The sequence below is a fragment of the Ornithorhynchus anatinus genome, chromosome 4 (genome assembly GCF_004115215.2).
Source record: "Ornithorhynchus anatinus isolate Pmale09 chromosome 4, mOrnAna1.pri.v4, whole genome shotgun sequence".
Classification (NCBI taxonomy): Eukaryota; Metazoa; Chordata; class Mammalia; order Monotremata; family Ornithorhynchidae; genus Ornithorhynchus; species Ornithorhynchus anatinus.
The window spans coordinates 37,292,869-37,309,844 of record NC_041731.1 but is presented as its reverse complement, the minus strand read 5'-3'; the positions used below and the strand labels follow the sequence as shown (position 1 = coordinate 37,309,844).

General features: G+C 50.0%; 1 protein-coding gene across 2 annotated transcripts in view; it reads right to left on the bottom strand.

Moving 5' to 3' along the window:
- The window catches only part of ADAMTSL2 (ADAMTS like 2), a 41,454-nt gene that overhangs the window by 2,765 nt on the left and 21,713 nt on the right, over positions 1-16,976 (bottom strand). For both annotated transcript variants that reach the window (XM_029064124.2, XM_029064126.2), the window contains exons 12-16: positions 12,242-12,368; positions 6,198-6,411; positions 3,976-4,131; positions 2,997-3,167; positions 1,921-2,097 (exon numbers count right to left, since the gene is read on the bottom strand). In XM_029064124.2, coding sequence (XP_028919957.1) covers positions 1,921-2,097; positions 2,997-3,167; positions 3,976-4,131; positions 6,198-6,411; positions 12,242-12,368 — 845 coding nt within the window. The remainder of the gene's footprint in view (positions 1-1,920; positions 2,098-2,996; positions 3,168-3,975; positions 4,132-6,197; positions 6,412-12,241; positions 12,369-16,976) is intronic.

The window sequence follows — 16,976 nt, the reverse complement described above, 5'->3', positions numbered from 1 at the left end:
GCTGTCTCTCTTCAATTTTCCCTCCCCCTCCTCCACCCCTCTCTTCCCTCCCTGCCTGCTGCAACGTCCCTTCTTCCATGACAGGTCCCTTTCCCGGAGCCTCCTTCCCAACCGGGGTCCCCCTCTCCTACCCTCAGGGGCCATGGACTGGACCCACCTTCCAAACGCAAGTGGAGGTGCAGGGGGCAAGAGGAGAGGGGAAGGGCTCGGTCCCGGGGACCCTCTTCCAGACCAGGCTGGCCCGAGGACAGTGGCTGCCTCCGCGAAAGCCTGGGTGTTTTGGTAGCTGGGGTTGTTCCAGTAAAATCCTTGTTTATCCAATTAAAACACACACACTCACACACACGTACACATTCACATGCGCTCACACACACCCTACACCATCCCTGCCCCTGCCTTCAGCATCTCCCAGTGCCAGATGTTAGCGTTGGAAGGCAGGCTGAGCTCAGAGAGCGTAAGGATGTCTGCTGACCCCGATTCCTCCCAGCTCCGATCCCTGCCAAGATTCTGCAGACAGCGGGTCCCTCCCCCTCCCTCCACCCCCTCTCCCCTTCCTTCCCTCCGTCCCTCCCCGGCCCCGCTCCCCTCTCGGCCCCCCTCGCAGACGACCCCCGTTGTCTCATTACACAGACGTCGCGCTCTCTGTCTTGAGCGGCCAAGTCTGAGTCCGACGAGCTCACCGTCTATCACTAGAAAAGGCCCCAAACGCTCACTTGCCTCTCTCTTCTCCAAAAGCACAGCGCGTCCTGATTACAACTTGGCGCGGAGCAGGTCCCGCCCCGAGCAGAGAGGCGGCGAGAGGCCTGGCACAAACAGTCGTGGCCTAATCAGCCCCTGGCAATCGCCCCACCGCGTCCCGGATGGGTCTGGGCCGTGCGAGGCCGAGCAGGAACACGCAGCTTCGTTCCCCGCGCTAGCCTGAGGGTCAGCGGGGAGGGACAGACTGGGGGACGGGCACTGGTGTCGGGGGGACCACCCGCTGGTTGAGTGCTGCTGGGATGACTGGCACCGAGGGGCTACCTGGAGGCGGGACTTCTTGTCGCGAGCCACCGGGCTGAATGTCAGCAGCAGAACCTGAGGCACGCCGGGCCCTGATGCTTCCCAGACCTTGGCATGCTCTGGAGGGGCAACTGCATCTGGGAGCCAGGACTCTTGGGTGTTCTCCCAGAGAGGCTGACCTGGACCCATCCTAGGCTAAAGACAATTATGGTAGCTGTCTAGTGCTTACAATGTGCCAAGCACCGGGCTAAACCCTGGAGTCGATACAAGATAATAATAATAACAGTGTTGGCATTTGTTAAGCGCTTACTATGTGCAGAGCACTGTTCTAAGCGCTGAGAGATACGGGGTAATCAGGTCGTCCCATGTGAGGCTCACAGTTAATCCCCAGTTTACAGATGAGGTAACTGAGGCACAGAGAAGTGAAGTGACTTGTCCACAGTCACACAGCAGCTGACAAGTGGAAGAACCGGGATTAGAACCCATGATCTCTGAAGATAATGAGTTTGGACAGAGTCCCAGTCCCAGGTGGGGCTCTCAGTCTTAGCAGGAGGGAGACCAGATATCGAATCCCTGTTTTACAGATGAGGGGACTGAGGTACAGAGAAGTGAAGTGACTTGTCCAAAGCCACAGAGCAGGTAAGTGGAGGAGCCGGGATTAGAACCCAGGTCCTCTAAATCTAAGGCCCGTACTCTCCCCTGGGACACACTGCTTCTCTGACATCCAGATATGTCTGCGCCTTGGTTTACCCACCTGCACAATGGGAACTAGGTCCCCCACCCTTGTAGGTCACAGGGAGTTGGGGCGGGGGGGAGAGAGGGGGAGGACACCCCTCCTTCCACAGAGCTCGACCTGGCTCTCCTGCGAGAGGCTGATTGGAGAACAGTTGGCAGCCCACCTCCCCCTTCCTCCTCCCTCACCTCTGACCAGGGGGTTGTGTACCACTTGAAGCAAGGCCTCTCAAAACAGGTACTCTCCTCACTGGGCTTCTTGGCCAGGTCGCAGTCCGGGGGGCTCCGGGTTTTCAGTTTCCCATTGATGAGCTCCAGGCACAGCACGATCCTCTTCTTCACCCCCCGGCCACAGGTGGTGTTGCACTGAGAGGACAGACAGATGGACAGGCGGGTAGTCAGTGGAAACCTCACACAGTGGGACACCTGCCATCAATCTCTAAGCCCTCGCCAAACTAGCCCTAAGCCGGGAGGGAGGCAGAAACCCAGGAATCAGCATTCGCATGCAAAAGCGGGTACACTGAGGCATAAAAAGAACAAGGATTTTCTCACTCTCCCCATCTGAAATCACATCTCCCCCAGGAAGCCTTCTCTGACTAATCGCTCATCTCCCCATGCTATTTCCCAACCTAGTACCCCTCTGTCACTTCTGCTTCACCTTAGTCGATTCCTCCTCCCTCCATAGAACTTCTGTTCATATCTTTAGACTCTATTGCTTCTCCCTACTTCTGTTATGCAGATTGCAACTGGAAACTGGGTTGGAGAGTCACTACTGTCCAGCAATATCTCCTCAAGAAGACGGGGACTTTCTCCCGAGCTGACCTCTCCTCTTCAAAGAGGGGAGAGTGGGTTTGAGGAAAGGGGAAGAGGGAGAAGGGGGGGGGGGGAGGAGGGAGGAGAAACAGGGGGAAGGAGGAGATAAAAAGGAAGAAGTAAGGAGAGAGAAGAGGGAGCAAGCGAGAGGTTATAGGAGGGTGTGAGTGAGGAAAATGTGAGAGGAGGGAAAGAGTGAGAGAGGTGAGAGAAAAAAGTGCGGGTGTGAAAGAAAGATTGGGGAGGGGAGAGAGAGAGTGAGGGAGAGAAAAAGGGAGACAGAAAGGGAAGAGGAGAGGGAGAGACAGACAACACACAAGGGTGGCTTCTGTGCTAAACGTGGAGGGAAGTGCTGGCGGGAAACCCTTAAGCCGGGGGAGGTACTGAAAACACCTGGAAGAGGCTGGATCTAGCTGTCTTCCTCCCACTCCCTGGTCCCCGCCGCCTCTCACCCGTTCCCAGTCTTGAGCCAGCCAGTGGGCGGGGCAATTTTTGTCTCCACAGGGGTGAATGGCCAGGGGCTTGGCCTCCAGGCTGCACTGGGCCTCCGGCACCACACGCCCGTCGCTGGTCTTGCAGTACACGTGTCGAATCATCCGTCCCTGCCCACAGCTTCCACTACACTAAAACAGAGAGAGGGAACCAAATCCCAGAGGTGAATGAGGGGAGGAGGCCGGGCACCCCAGCCGGGGCCCTGGGAGCCGAAGACAGAAGCTCCCCCGTCTTCGTCGCCCCAACTCCCCCTGCTGCCACTCTGGGGAAAGGTGCCGGGTCTCCGGAGATGGCGGTTGCCATGGTGACCGCTTATTGGGTGAATCTTGGCCAATGAAAATGGAGGTAAAAATAACCCAAACATGCCACCTCAGTTGGAAGCCTCTGTGGGAATTTGAGAGTTTTCTTTCCAATGACCTCTAGAAGGACTGAGGGGGAGTCCTGGCTCTCCAGCTCCCAGCCCTCCAGACCCCCAGCTCACCGGGGCAGGCCTGGCCCAGATAGAGGGAAAGTCAGTTTATGGAGGCCATTAGGGACAGGTTTCTGGGGAGAGAGCCATCTCCAGGAGAAAGAAACGGCAGAGAGAGAGATTGGGAGCAAATGAGCTGGGCTCCTGCAAGACGATTATCACCCTTTGACCGAGAAGCCAGTTAGGGTGAGGTTGGGTGGCACTGGGATGGGGAAAGGGAAAAAAAAGACAGAAGAGGGACTGAGACCAGCACCCTTCAGGAACCAGGGGTCTTACAGGATCTCTTCCTCCCCCAGGGGAGAAGACTGAAAGTCAATCCCTGTCCCTCCCCTTTCCCCGACCCCACTTCCGATCCCAAAGGGAAAGATCTGAGACCCCAAGAGATTACACAGTCCACTTCCCGGCCAGAAACCTCCCCCTGCTGCGGCCCCAGCTCCCCACTGCCTCCCCTTCTCCCGCCGGTCACTCACCGGGCCCCAGTCGGATACCGTCCACTGCCGGTCACAGGGAGGGCCCGTGCAATTCTTCTCTGCCAAGGGTCTGGTGTTGGCATCGCATAGCTTCTCATCCTCTGAGCAGCGGATGTCCCGGGTCACAACACTCTGTTCCCCACACCTGGCAGGGCACTGCGGCCAGGAGGCAGAGAGGAAACTGACCCGTCAACATGGCACCCCATGCCTCTTCCCCCTTTGCCACCCTAGGGCAGCCGTTGCAGCCACTGCCTTCCTTGAGGGGCAGAGTCCCTTTTTGTCCAACCTGGCAAACATCCTTACAAAGAAATCCCTGTGGGTCAAACAAACCGGAGAGGCACTTCCCGTTGGAAAGATCAAGGGCCGCAAGCTTAGGAACACCACGAGGAGAGTAAAGTGCTGGTTCCCACAACATCCACACGGGTCTGGAGTGAACCTCCGCATTGGAGGCCACTGGGAAATCTGAGTTGTTCGGCCAGATAAGTCATCCTTCAGAAATGTGCTGGAACCACCAGAATCACGGGGACACAGTTCCTCCACTTGTCAAAGGAAATGGGCCCCGGGTTGGGCCACAATGGAGTAATCACAATCATGTTACAGTAACACCAGTCCTCACTCTGCAGCTGGCCTTGTATCCAAGCTACTTGGCCCGGAAGTTCAGCTAGAATCGACCTCAGGCTCGAACTGTTCCGGGCCCTAGGCGGTGAAGGGCAGCTGTTTGTCCGGATTGGGGTGGGGAGGTGTGACAGGCTCTACCCCTAAATGGGAGAATAAAATCTCCTCCTTCCCCGTTTCTGACACCCCTCCTGATCATTCAAAAGTATTTTACAGTTCCACAAAAATAACAATGATGGTATTTGTTAAATGATTACTATGTGCAATGCACTCTACTTGAATTATTAGAATAATTAGAATATTTCCCTCCAGACTGTAAACTCTCGGAGGGCAAGTTTTGCGCCTCAACTCTTTTGAACCTTCCCAATGCTTAGTGCAATGTTCTGTGCACAGAAGGCATTCAGTAACCCTATTGATTGCGTGGTTGCTTGATCTTGATCCAGTAGACTCACAGAAAGACTAGATTCGCTTGTTCATATGAAAATTTTCTTATACTGAAATTGATTTTCTTTCATTTAAGAGCCCACCCAAATCCATCTTTTCAGATACAAGGTAATGGGGTCAGAAACAGTCCCTGCCCCTCACTGGGTCCCTACTCTAAATAGGAGCAAGAACAGGTATTTAATTTCTTAGCTTACAGAAGAGGAAACCGAGGCCCTACTCTAAATAGGAGCAAGAACAGGTATTTAATCTCTTAGTTTACAGAAAAGGAAAGTGAGGCCCAGAGAACTGATTTGACCAAGGTCACACAGCAGGCAATGGCAGAGCTAGAATTTGAACCAGGTCCTCTGATTCCCAGGCCCAGGTTTTCCTCTGATTCCCAGGACCAGGTTTTTTTCCATTAGGCCACACTTTTTCCATCAACTCGAGAAGCAGAGTGGCTTAGTGGAAAGAGCTCGGGCTTGGGAGTCAGAGGTCATGGGTTCTAATCCCGGCTCTGCCACCGGTCAGCTGTGTGACTTTGGGCAAGTCACTTAACTTCTCCGTGTCTCAGTTCCCTCATCTGTAAAATGGGGATTAAAACTGTGAGCCCCAAGTGGGACAACCTGATTACCTTGTATGAATCCCAGTGCTTAGAACATCGTAAGCGCTTAACAAATACCATAATTATTATTATCATATTGATTTTTACACAGTTACCACACTCAACCCTGCCTGCCTCCACCCACCATTCTGACCATCCCTGGCCTGCACATCTTCACACAGCCACACCAGGCCACAAGTGCCCACATCCAGGCTCCACCACATGTCTGCTCTGTGACCTTGGACAAGTCACTTCACTGGGCCTCAATTAGCTCATACGTAAAATGGTGATTGAGACCGAGCCTCACAAGTGACAGGGACTATGTCCACCTCAATTTGCTTGTATCCATCCCAGGGCTTAGTACAGTGCCTGGCATATAGTAAACGCTTAACAAATCCCATTACCAATGACCACACACACAACCATTTGGCCACACTGCTTCCCTCCTATTGGTTTTCACACAGTCACCACACACAACCCTAACTCCCTCCAACCCACCATTCTGACCATCTCCGGCCCATAAATCCTCACATACCCACAGTGTGCCCACCAACGATCAGACACGCACCCATTTGACTCTTACCTCCGACCACTCGGACATCTCCCACTGAGGCCCGCAGGCTGGGTTCTTGCAGATCTTGCGCTCATCCGGCCGGGTGATCTCCGCCGACTCACACAGGTCACTGTAGACGGAGCTGTCAAAGCCGGGCGAGATCATCTTCCAGCAGCGGACGATGCGGAACTGGTAGCCTTCTCCACACGTGCGGGAGCACTCGCTCCAGCTGCTGGTCTCCCACCTAGAGCAGAGAGATCCCAATCAATCTATTACTCAATACAGTCAATTTATTGAGTGCTTACTGTGTGCAGAGCACTGTATTAAATGCTTGGGAAAGTACAATACGATCCGAGCACCAGCTTACAGTCTAGAGGGGAAGACAGACGTTATTATAAATAAATACATCACGGATATGTACATAAGTGCGTGACTCCGTGGAAAGAGGCCGGGCTTGGGAGTCAGAGATCATGGGTTCTAATCCCAGCTCCAATACTTGTCTGCTGTGTGACCTGGGGTGAGTCACTTAACTTCTCTGTGCCTCAGTTACCTCTTCTGTAAAATGGGGATTAAGACTGTAAGCTCTAGGTGGGACAACCTGATTACCTTGTATCTACCCCAGTGCTTAGAACGTGCCTGGCACATAGTAAGGGCTTAACAAATACCAACATTATTGTTATTATTGTTAAGTGATGTGGGGCTGAGGAAAAGGTGAATAAGTGTAAGGGTGATGCAGGAGGGAGTGCGAGTGGGAAAAGAGGAAATAAGGGCCTAGTCAGGGAAAGCCTCTTGGAGGAGATGTGCCTTCATAGAGGCTTTGAAAGTAGGGCAGAGTGATTATTTGTTGCATATGAAGGAGGAGGGATTTCCAGGCCAGAAATAGGACATGGGTGAAAGGTCAGGTCACAGTGAGACAGGAGACCAAACCACTGACCCATCCTATGCGGGAGAGATGGAGGTCAGTCAGAGGATCCAGCTGCAAGCCGTTAGAAAATTTTGGAGAAGGACAGTGCGGAGTCACTGGACCAGAGAACCAAGATGCCTCTGAAATGAGCTTGCATTGTGACTTTGGGTTGTTCCTCATACTTGCCCAGAGGGGAGCAGGAGAGTTGTCTATTTCATTTTTTAAAATGCCCCAAAACACTACTTTCTATCCTGGAGAATATTGAAAAAGATGGTTTGGGTAGGCTTCTAAAGGAAACAAAATCAATTTCAGTGTAACAAATTTTCAGATGAATGAACCCGAATCTAAAGTCTCTCAGTGAGTCTTTTGGACCAAGAGTAATCCAACACACAGTCAACAGCATTTATTGAGAAGGACTACTATGCATAGAGCACCTACGTTATTACCCCCTTCTGGAAACATTAACTACCCTTGTTTTTTTTATGGTATTTGTTAAGCATTTACTATATGTTAACTTCTGTTTTAAACACTGGGTGGGCACAAATTAATTAGGTTGGAAAGCCCCTGTCCTGCATGGGGCTCACGGTCTAAGTAGGGAAAACTAAGGCACAGGGAAGTTCAGTGACTTGCCCAAGGTCACAAAGCAAGTCAGAGATGGGATTAGAACCCAGGTCCTCTTACTGCCAGGGCCGTGATCATTCCACTAAGCCACGCTGCTTCTTAGAGAAACTGTTCTCTCCTGGTTCTCCTCCTTTCTCTGATATATCCTTCTCAGTCTCTCTAGGAGGCTCCCCCTCTGCTATTCTCTAACTGTGGGAGTCCTTCAAGGCTCAATTTTGGGTCCCCTTCTATTCCCCATCTAAACCCACTCCCTTGGAGAATTCATTGATTCCCATGCCTTCAACTACCATCTCTATGGAGACGATTCTCAAATCTACCTCTCTCTCCTTCTTTATAGTCTCGCATTTCCACGTTCCTCCACGACAACTCTACTTGAATGCCATGCCGACTCCTCAAACTTAACATGTCCAAACCCTTCATCTTTCCACCCAAACCCTGTCCTCCCCTTGACTTTCTTATCATTATAGACAGCACTACCATCCTCCCTTGCTCACAAGCCTGTAACCTTAGCATTATTTTCAACTCATCTCTCATTCGACCCACACATTCGGGCTGTCATGATAACCTGTGGGTTCTATCTTCACAGTATTTTTTAAATCCTCCTTTCCTCTCTATTCAAACTGCCACCATCCTGGTCCAAACATTCATTATTTCCCACCTTGATTACTGCATCAGCCTCCTCTCTGAACTCCTTGCATTCCATCTTTCCCCTCTCCAGTCCATGTTTCACTCTGTTGCCCAGATCATTTTTTCTGAAAAACCATTCAGTCTATATCTCCTACTCAAAAACATCCAGTGGTTGTGCTTCCAGCTCCAAATTGAACAGAAACTCCTCACCATTGGCTTTAAGGCACTCAATCTGCTCTCTTCCTCCTACCTAATTAATCTCCCTAATTTCTCACTACAACTCAATCCATGTATGCTGCTCCTCTAAGGCCAACCTACTCTCATCTTATCTACCCGGCCACCAACCCCTTGCCCATATCCTCCTGCTGGCCTGGAACTACCTCCCCCTTCATATCCAATAGTCCACCCCTTCCCCCACTTTAAAACCCTCCCAAAATCACATCTCCTCTAAAAGGCCACCAGAAACTTAGCTCTTTATTTCCACCATCTGCCCTCCCGTCTGCGTTGACTCTGAAGTTGGCTGGGTACCCCTTCAGCACTATGTAAATATTCTTATATTCTATTATTTCCCTTATTATCAATCTAGTTTAATGTTTGAATCCCCCTGTCGTTTGTAAACTCTTTGTGGAAAGGGAACACAATTACCAAATCAGTTGTATTGTACTCTCCCTTGTGCTTACTATAGTGCTCTGGACAGTGCAAGTGCTCAGAAACTATCATGGATTGATTGAGAAGGTTCAAAAGGTTTGGAAGACACCGTCTCTACCCTTCAAAATTTGCAGTCCAGCGGGAATTATTCTGAGCTCTTGGGAAGAAAATGACTCTTCAAATGCAAAGTGTTGTTATATATTGAATTTTCAGATTAATCAAATTTCAGCCCAATACTACAACATGGGTGTCTGGAAATATCCTTTGTCAAAGTCTGTCTCCTTGAGGGCAGGGATCTGTCTACCAACTCTATTGCATTGCGACAGTTCTCTGCACTGTGTAAGAGCTCAGTAAACGCCATGGATTGATTAATATATTGCAAGCTCCTTGAGACCCAGAGCCATGCCTTCTACTTTTCCATGCAATACCCAGGGATCAGAAGTTTCCGACTTGGGACAAGGAGGCAGGGGTAGGAAGTAGAACCACTAACCCCTCTCCTCTTTGGCCCTCCGCTTCCACAGGCTTAAGAGCTCCGAGCCAAAGTCTAAACCACTGTGAGTAGAAAAGATGCTGTGTAAAATCTGTGAGGCGAACACTTGGCAATACACTGCAGTTCTCTAGAGAAGCAGCATGGCCTAGTGGTTGGAGCAAGGGCCCGAAGGCATAAGGTCATGGGTTCTAATCCCAGCTCCATCACTTGTCTGCTGTGTGATCTTGGGCAAGTCACTTCACTTCTCTGTGCCTCAGCGACCTCATCTGCAAAATGGGGACTGAGGCTGTGAGCCTGACGTGGAAAAGGGACTGTGTCTAACCTGATTTACTTTTATCCACCCCAGAGCTTAGTACAGTGTCTGGCACATAGTAAATGCTTAATAAACACCACATTATTGTTATTAGAAGTATTTCCCGTTCCCATTTAATAACCAAAGATATTTATCGAGTGCTTACTGTAATGGAGCAGTGTACTGAGCACTTGGGATAGTACAAGATAACAGAGTTGGTAGACATAGTCCCCACCTAAAATGAGATTTCAGTCTAGAGGGGGAGACAGACACTAATGTAAATAAATAATGATAGGTATGATAAGTGCTGTGGAGCTGAGGGTGGGGTGAATATCAAGTGCCCAAAGGGTACATTTCCAACTGTGGTGACGACACAGATGGGAGAGAGAGTTGGAGAAAAGAGGCTGGGAAGTTGGAAAGGTCTCTTAGTAGAAATTGGATTTTAATAAGGCTTTAAAGGGGAGAAGAGGAGTGGTCCAGCATACATAATAATAATAATGTTGGTATTTGTTAAGCACTTACTGTGTGCAGAGCACTGTTCTAAGCGCTGGGGGAGATACAGGGTCATCAGGTTGTCCCACGTGAGGCTCACAGTTAATCCCCATTTTACAGATGAGGGAACTGAGGCCCCGAGAAGTGAAGTGACTTGCCCAGTCGCACAGCTGACAAGCAGCAGAGGCAGGATTCGAACTCATGACCTCTGATCCCCAAGCCCGGGCTCTTTCCACTGACCCACGCTGCTTCTCAAATGATGGCATCTGTTAAGCGCTTATTATGTGCAAAGCACTGTTCTAAGCACTGGGAAGGACACAGGGTGATCAGGTTGTCCCTCGTGGGGCTCACAGTCTTAATCCCCGATTTACAGATGGTATAACGGAGGCCCAGAGAAGTGAAGTGACTTGCCCCAAGTCACATAGCTGACAAGTGGCTGAGCTGGGATTTGAACCCATGACCTCTGACTCGCAAACCTGGGCTCTTTCCACTGAGCCATGGAAGCCAGAATGAGGATGTGGGAAAAGCGTCAGTGGTGAGGTGGACGAGATCAGGGTGCAGCAAGCCGATAATGATGATGTTGGTATCTGTTAAGCGCTTACTAGGTGCCGAGCACTGTTCTAAGCGCTGGGGGAGATACAGGGGAATCAGATTGTCCCACGTGGGGCTCACACACTTTTAATCCCCGTTTTACAGATGAGGTCACTGAGGCCCAGAGAAGTGAAGTGACTTGCCCACAGTCACACAGCTGCCAAGTGGCAGAGCCGGGAGTCGAACTCATGACCTCTGACTCCCAAGCCCGGGCTCCTTCCACTGAGCCACGCTGCTTCCCAAATGACGGCATCTGTTAAGCGCTTATTATGTGCCAAGCACTCGATAAGCAAGTGGGCCGTTCCCCCCATGTGTTTCTAGCAAAATCGCAGCACCGCACTTTTAATTTAGGACTTGTAAGGGCAGCAGCATTCTTTATATCAGCAAAGCTCTGAGGAGAGGATGATAATTAAGCGACAATCTCTCTGGAGAGAAAAAAACTCAAAGGTGTGAGGGGAGGGAGAAGGCGGGAGAATGTTTCAGGCTTTAATGTGCTGTGGCTATTATTGGAGAGGAAAAGACAAAGCGCATTTCACAAGGAATTTTTAGAAACACGTGTGAGTGTGCTAGCGTGCGTCTGCACAGCGTGTGTCTGCACGTGCGCGCAGACACACACGTACACACACACGACATATATTTAGGCTCTCTGGTGCCACCCCCTGGTGTGTGCCTTGCCGAGGCTTTGAAGAGCAGTAGCATCGACCGACGGTTCAATTCAGATTTAACTCCGGGGTGTTCGTTTGGGAGTAATCCCCAGTCCCCAGTCAATCAATCAAAGGTATTTATTGAGTGCTTACTACGTGCAGAACACTGTACTAAGTGCTTGGAAGAGTACAGTGCAACAGGATTAGCAGACACATTCCCCGTCCCTAACGAGCCCATTCCACACGTGGAGTGGATTAAACTTCCTGCCAGCCTTCCCTGTCAAATTAAAAATAATTTAACCCCGGTTTCTCTCCCTGGCAATAGCTTCTTAACAATCTGAACCCTGAGCCCAGCCTTTGGGTTCACTTCCTTCCCCAGAATTCCCTACCCGCTCCCCCTCTCTTCCCTGGAGACCTATCTCCACCCCCAGGGAAAGAAGAACCACGCAGAATGCTCCTGGATAATCCAGTGTCTCTCACGAAATCAGGTCCGGTCCCCAACGATTGTAGAGGCCAGGACAAGAGGGCTGCAGTCCCAGAAACCCTCCTTCAGAACCTGGGCAGAATCCAGAAGCCGATGCCCAGCAATGGGTGCTGACAGGTGCCAGATACAGAGACAGGCAGCACAGCAGGTGACACTAGGGTGTCTTCAGTACCCTCTTTCCCTTGGTGCCCAGACAGGACCTGCTTCCCTCTCCCTGGGAGCAGCATGATGAGAAGCGAGGTGCCCTGGCCTCGCTGGGGGGGCAGCGCCGCAGGTTGTACCTTGGTTGGCATTCTCTCCCGGCACAGAATTCATGGACCGGCTCAGGCCGGGTCAGAGCATCGCAGTAAGTGTCGTCTACTTCAATCCCATCATAACGAACACACATGGCGTAGGTGGACATGACTCCTGGGGGAAATCAATCAGTCAATCAATCGGTAGTATTTATTCGGGGCTTACTGTGTGCAGAGCACTGTACTAAGCACTTGGGAGAGTACAATAAAACAGAAGTAGCAGACACCTTCCCTGCCAGTCAATCAATCGGTAGTATTTTTTCGGGGCTTACTGTGTGCAGAGCACTGTACTAAGCGCTTGGGAGAGTACAATAAAACAGAAGTAGCAGACACCTTCCCTGCCAATAATGCCACTTGTCAGCCGTGTGACTGTGGGCAAGTCACTTAACTTCTCTGTGCCTCTGTTACCTCATCTGTAAAATGGGGATTAAGACTGTGAGCCCCACGTGGGACAACCTGATTCCCCTGTGTCTACCCCAGTGCTTAAAACAGTGCTTGGCACATAGTAAGCGCTTAACAAATGCCATCATCATTATTACTATTAATGCGATTTCAGTCTACAGGGGAGACAGACATTGATATAAGCAATGTGTACGCACTGGGGGTTTTCACCACCTTTTCCAGGGGGAAGCTCCCGGGTCTCTAGGCAAGCTCATGCAAGCAACCTGAAAGGAGAAATCCAATTCCAAGGAAGCATAGCATGGAACTACCCACTGGGAGAAGTCACTGAACCACCAGGCAGACTGCAGGCCTGCCCCAGCCCGTTGGTGTGAAGGCCCAGAACTCCGAACATCCAGATTCTATTGCAGCTCCAGAAAACACAAAGCAAGGTGCTTCCATCCAGGTTTCTAAAACGCAAAAACCAACAGCCTACCGTCTCTGCCTGGAGCGGTTCTCCCTTGGTTGTACTGTAACTACCCTAGCACTGAGCACAGTGCTTGGCACATAGAAAGCACATGCCACGATAATCACTAATTCATCAAACCCTATCCCTTGCCTCCTTCAAATCTGCTCTTAGAACACTAGTCCAGGAGACACTTTCTGATGAAATCTCCTCCACTTTGCTTAGTCTCTTTTCTAACCGGGTAGATTTGAGATTCTCACTGTCGGTACAGGACTCTCAATTCTGTCTTGCAAATGGCTATAGTCCCTCCCAGTCTATTTTCCAGAAGAACAAGGAATATAAGAGTCTTGCTATGATGGAAAAACTTGAAAGTCCTCACAAATTCTTTTTAGAAAAGATTCCCTCTGGAGTTGTTGCCACTCAGAGCTGCAAAAACAAGTCATTTACACATCACCTTCGGAGATCGTGGAATTGAGCACAGAAATAGGAGTCAGAAAACCTGAGCTCCAATTCATTCTTAACTGACTGTGTGCCTCCATGAAAGTAACTCCATCTCTCGGGACCTATTTTTTTTTTTTTTTCTTAATGGCATCCGTTAATTACTTAGTATGTGCCAGGCACTGTACTAAGCCCTAATGTAAATCCAAGATAATCAGGTTGGACAGAGTCTCTATCCCAAATGGGACTTCACTGTCTCAATCCCCATTATACAGCTGAGGTAACTGAGACCCAGAGAAGTGAAGTGACTTGCCCAAGGTCACAGCAGACAAGAGGCAAAGCTGGGATTAGAACCCAGATCCTCTGATTTCCAGGCCTGGGCTCCTTCTATTAGCCCACACTGCTTCTTTTGCAATCCATGTGCAAAAGTTCTGGGACAATAGCACTTCCCGGGGACATTGCGGCACTTCTGTTGGAGATCTGCCGAAGAAACGTGGCAAATCACTTCAAGGAATTATTATCACTGGGGGAGAAGTCATTTAATTTGAAAATTATAGATGTGTCTGTTCAGCAGATGAACCCAGTGGGACAAACTACTCTAAGGATACTAGTTCCAGCTAAGAAGTCATCACAAATCAAGGACCCAAACAAAGTTCTTAACAAAAATGCTTCCCCCGACAGGAGCAGGAACTGCCCGAGTCCCCCAGCCTTCCCCTTGTGCTCCCCCAAGCCACCCCAATAACAAGAAAAAAAGGACCAACCAAAAAAACCACCAGCAGCATTCAGGATAGAACTGCCTCAAGAGAGGAACAGGAGGGGTGTGCTCAGCTCCAAAACTAGCACTGTGTATTTGCTGCCAACGCACTGTTGGATCAGCTTCAAAATGCTGCTCCTGGGGGAGGGGGAAAAGGAGGTTGGGGTGGAGGAGAGGCAAGGGAAGGCTGAGAAGCCTTTCTAAATATTTTAAGACTTGGAAAAAAAAAAATGGTCTGGCAAAGTCATTTATCAGTATTCCACAGGCACAGCGACTCCGACTCAGAGAGTCAGGGAGCTGGGATGAGTTCAGATTTTGCAACCCTGTGGGCCTCAGAGGTCCTGGGGAGAAGATCTTGGCTGGCAGGGACTCTGTCAGGAGCGGTGAGAGCCCCATAGTTGAGATCAGATTCATTTTCTACGGGGAGGCTGCTGACAGGGGGCTTGGTGTAATTTGGCAAAATATGTGAAGTCCAATCTCTTACCGCAGCACTCGATGTGAGATCAGGTGGAGCAGTGGGGAGAGGGAGGAGAACCCACAAACAAGAGGAACATCTTTTTTTTATGGCATTTAAGCACTTGCTATGTGTCAGTCACTGTACTATGCTCTGAGATAGATACATGATAATCAGGTTGGACACAGTCCATAACCCACATGGGGCTAAGAGTCTTAATTCCCATTTTACAGATAAGGGAACTGGGACACGGAGAAGTGAAGTAGCTTGCCCAAAGTCCCACAGCAAATAATGGAGGGGAGCTGGCATTATTAATAATAATAATAATGTTGGTATTTAAGCGCTTACTACGTGCAGAGCACTGTTCTAAGCGCTAGAGGAGATTCAGGGTAATCAAGTTGCCCCACATGAGGATCACAGTCTTAATCCCCCTTTTACAGATGAGGCCCAGAGAAATTAATGGACTTGCCCACAGTCACACAGCTGCCAAGTGGCAGAGCTGGAATTCGAACCCACGACCTCTGACTCCCAAGCCCGTGTTCTTTCCACTGAGCTACGCTGCCCCTGTGGGTCTGTGCTCTACCCACTAAGGCACACTGCTTCTCTAGTGTCTATTGGCATTGCTACCAACATGGAGCTACTTCCCTGAAGTCTAGATTTCACGGTGGGGCTTTTACCAGGTAATGGTCTCGCTTTGAGTCTCTCGCTTGCTGAATGACCTCCCCTGTCTTTGCTCTGTCAGACAGCAGAGGGGGGGCCGGCATTGATGGGAGACCTGCCTCACCAAGAGGACCACATTGCACTGAAAAGCAGCATAACCTAGTAGGTAGAGTGTGGGCCTGGGAGTCAGAAAGACCTGGGTTCTAATCCCAGCTCTGGCACTCGTCTGCTGTGTGACCTTGGGTAAAACACCTAATTTCTCTGTGCCTCAGTTACCTCATCAGTAAATGGGCTTTAAGACTGTCAGTCCATGTGGGACAGGGATTGTGTCCAACGCAATTTGCTTTTACCCACCCCAGAGCTTAGTTCAGTGCCTAGCACATAATAAGCATTTAACAAATCATAATCGATATTAGTATTATGAGGAAATATGAAGGGGGCTCCAACTGGTCTCAGCTTCTGAATAGGGGCCGGCAAGCTCTTAGTACAGTGCTTTGCACACAATAAGCGCTCAATAAATATAATTGAATTAATGAAACCCAGCCCCTGCCCCCACCAGAGGGAAGTGAAAGGGTGGGATCCTCTTTAACTCCCAAAACCTACACTCCCAATAGCCTTGTTTCTCAATTTGTCCCGTATCCATTTACACTGGGTTTGACATGGGCTAGATCCCACTCTCGGCCCCTGGAATCACCCCTGAGCTTAGAGTCTGCTCTGGAAGGAGGTGTTTAAGGAGAATAGTACTGGGAAAATATGACCCTCTTCCAGTAGCTCAGGCACAGCTGAACTCCAAGAGCGTCAAAATGATTCTAGCCTTGGAAGATAGGTCTTCCGAGGAAAGGGGGAAAGACCAGAGCCTATTCAACCTGGAGACCGGAAGTCTGAAAGGTCATCTAAAATTGTCTGCAAGTCTTTGAAGGGCTCTGCTGACTGGTTCTCTTGGGCCACCTGGGATCAAGCAAGAGGAAGTGGGCCCTTCATTCAAACAGATGATGATATTTTGGCTGGAAGTAAGGCAGAATGTACTGACAGTCAAGATGAGACACTGGATTGGGCTGCTACTAAGAAAAGAACAGGCACGCATTTGTCCTGCATGGCTTAGTCATTCTTACTTTGAGGCGGAGGACTGGATCAGATGGTCTCTCCAGGTCCCTCCTAGCTCTAGGATTCCAGGACCCTCATTGAATGGAGGCGAGGGAGGGCACTAAATCTGTCTCATTCTAATGATAATAATAATAATTTTGGTATTTGTTAAGCACTTACTCTGTGCCAAGAACTATACTAAGCACTGGGGTGGATACAAGTAAATCAAGTTGGACCCAGTCCCTGCCCCACTTGGGGCTCACCGTCTTAATCTCCATTTGACAGATGAGGTAACAGGCACAGAGAAGTGAAGTGACTTGCCCACACAAGCAGGCAAGTGGCGGAACCAGGATTAGAACTCATGATCTTCTGACTCCCAAGCCCGTGCTCTATCCACTACACCACTTGGCATCCATCCCTGTGGAGTGACTAGAGTAGGACTCTAGCCCGATGGTGTTTCGCAACACACTTGGTGGTACCAAGCCCATTG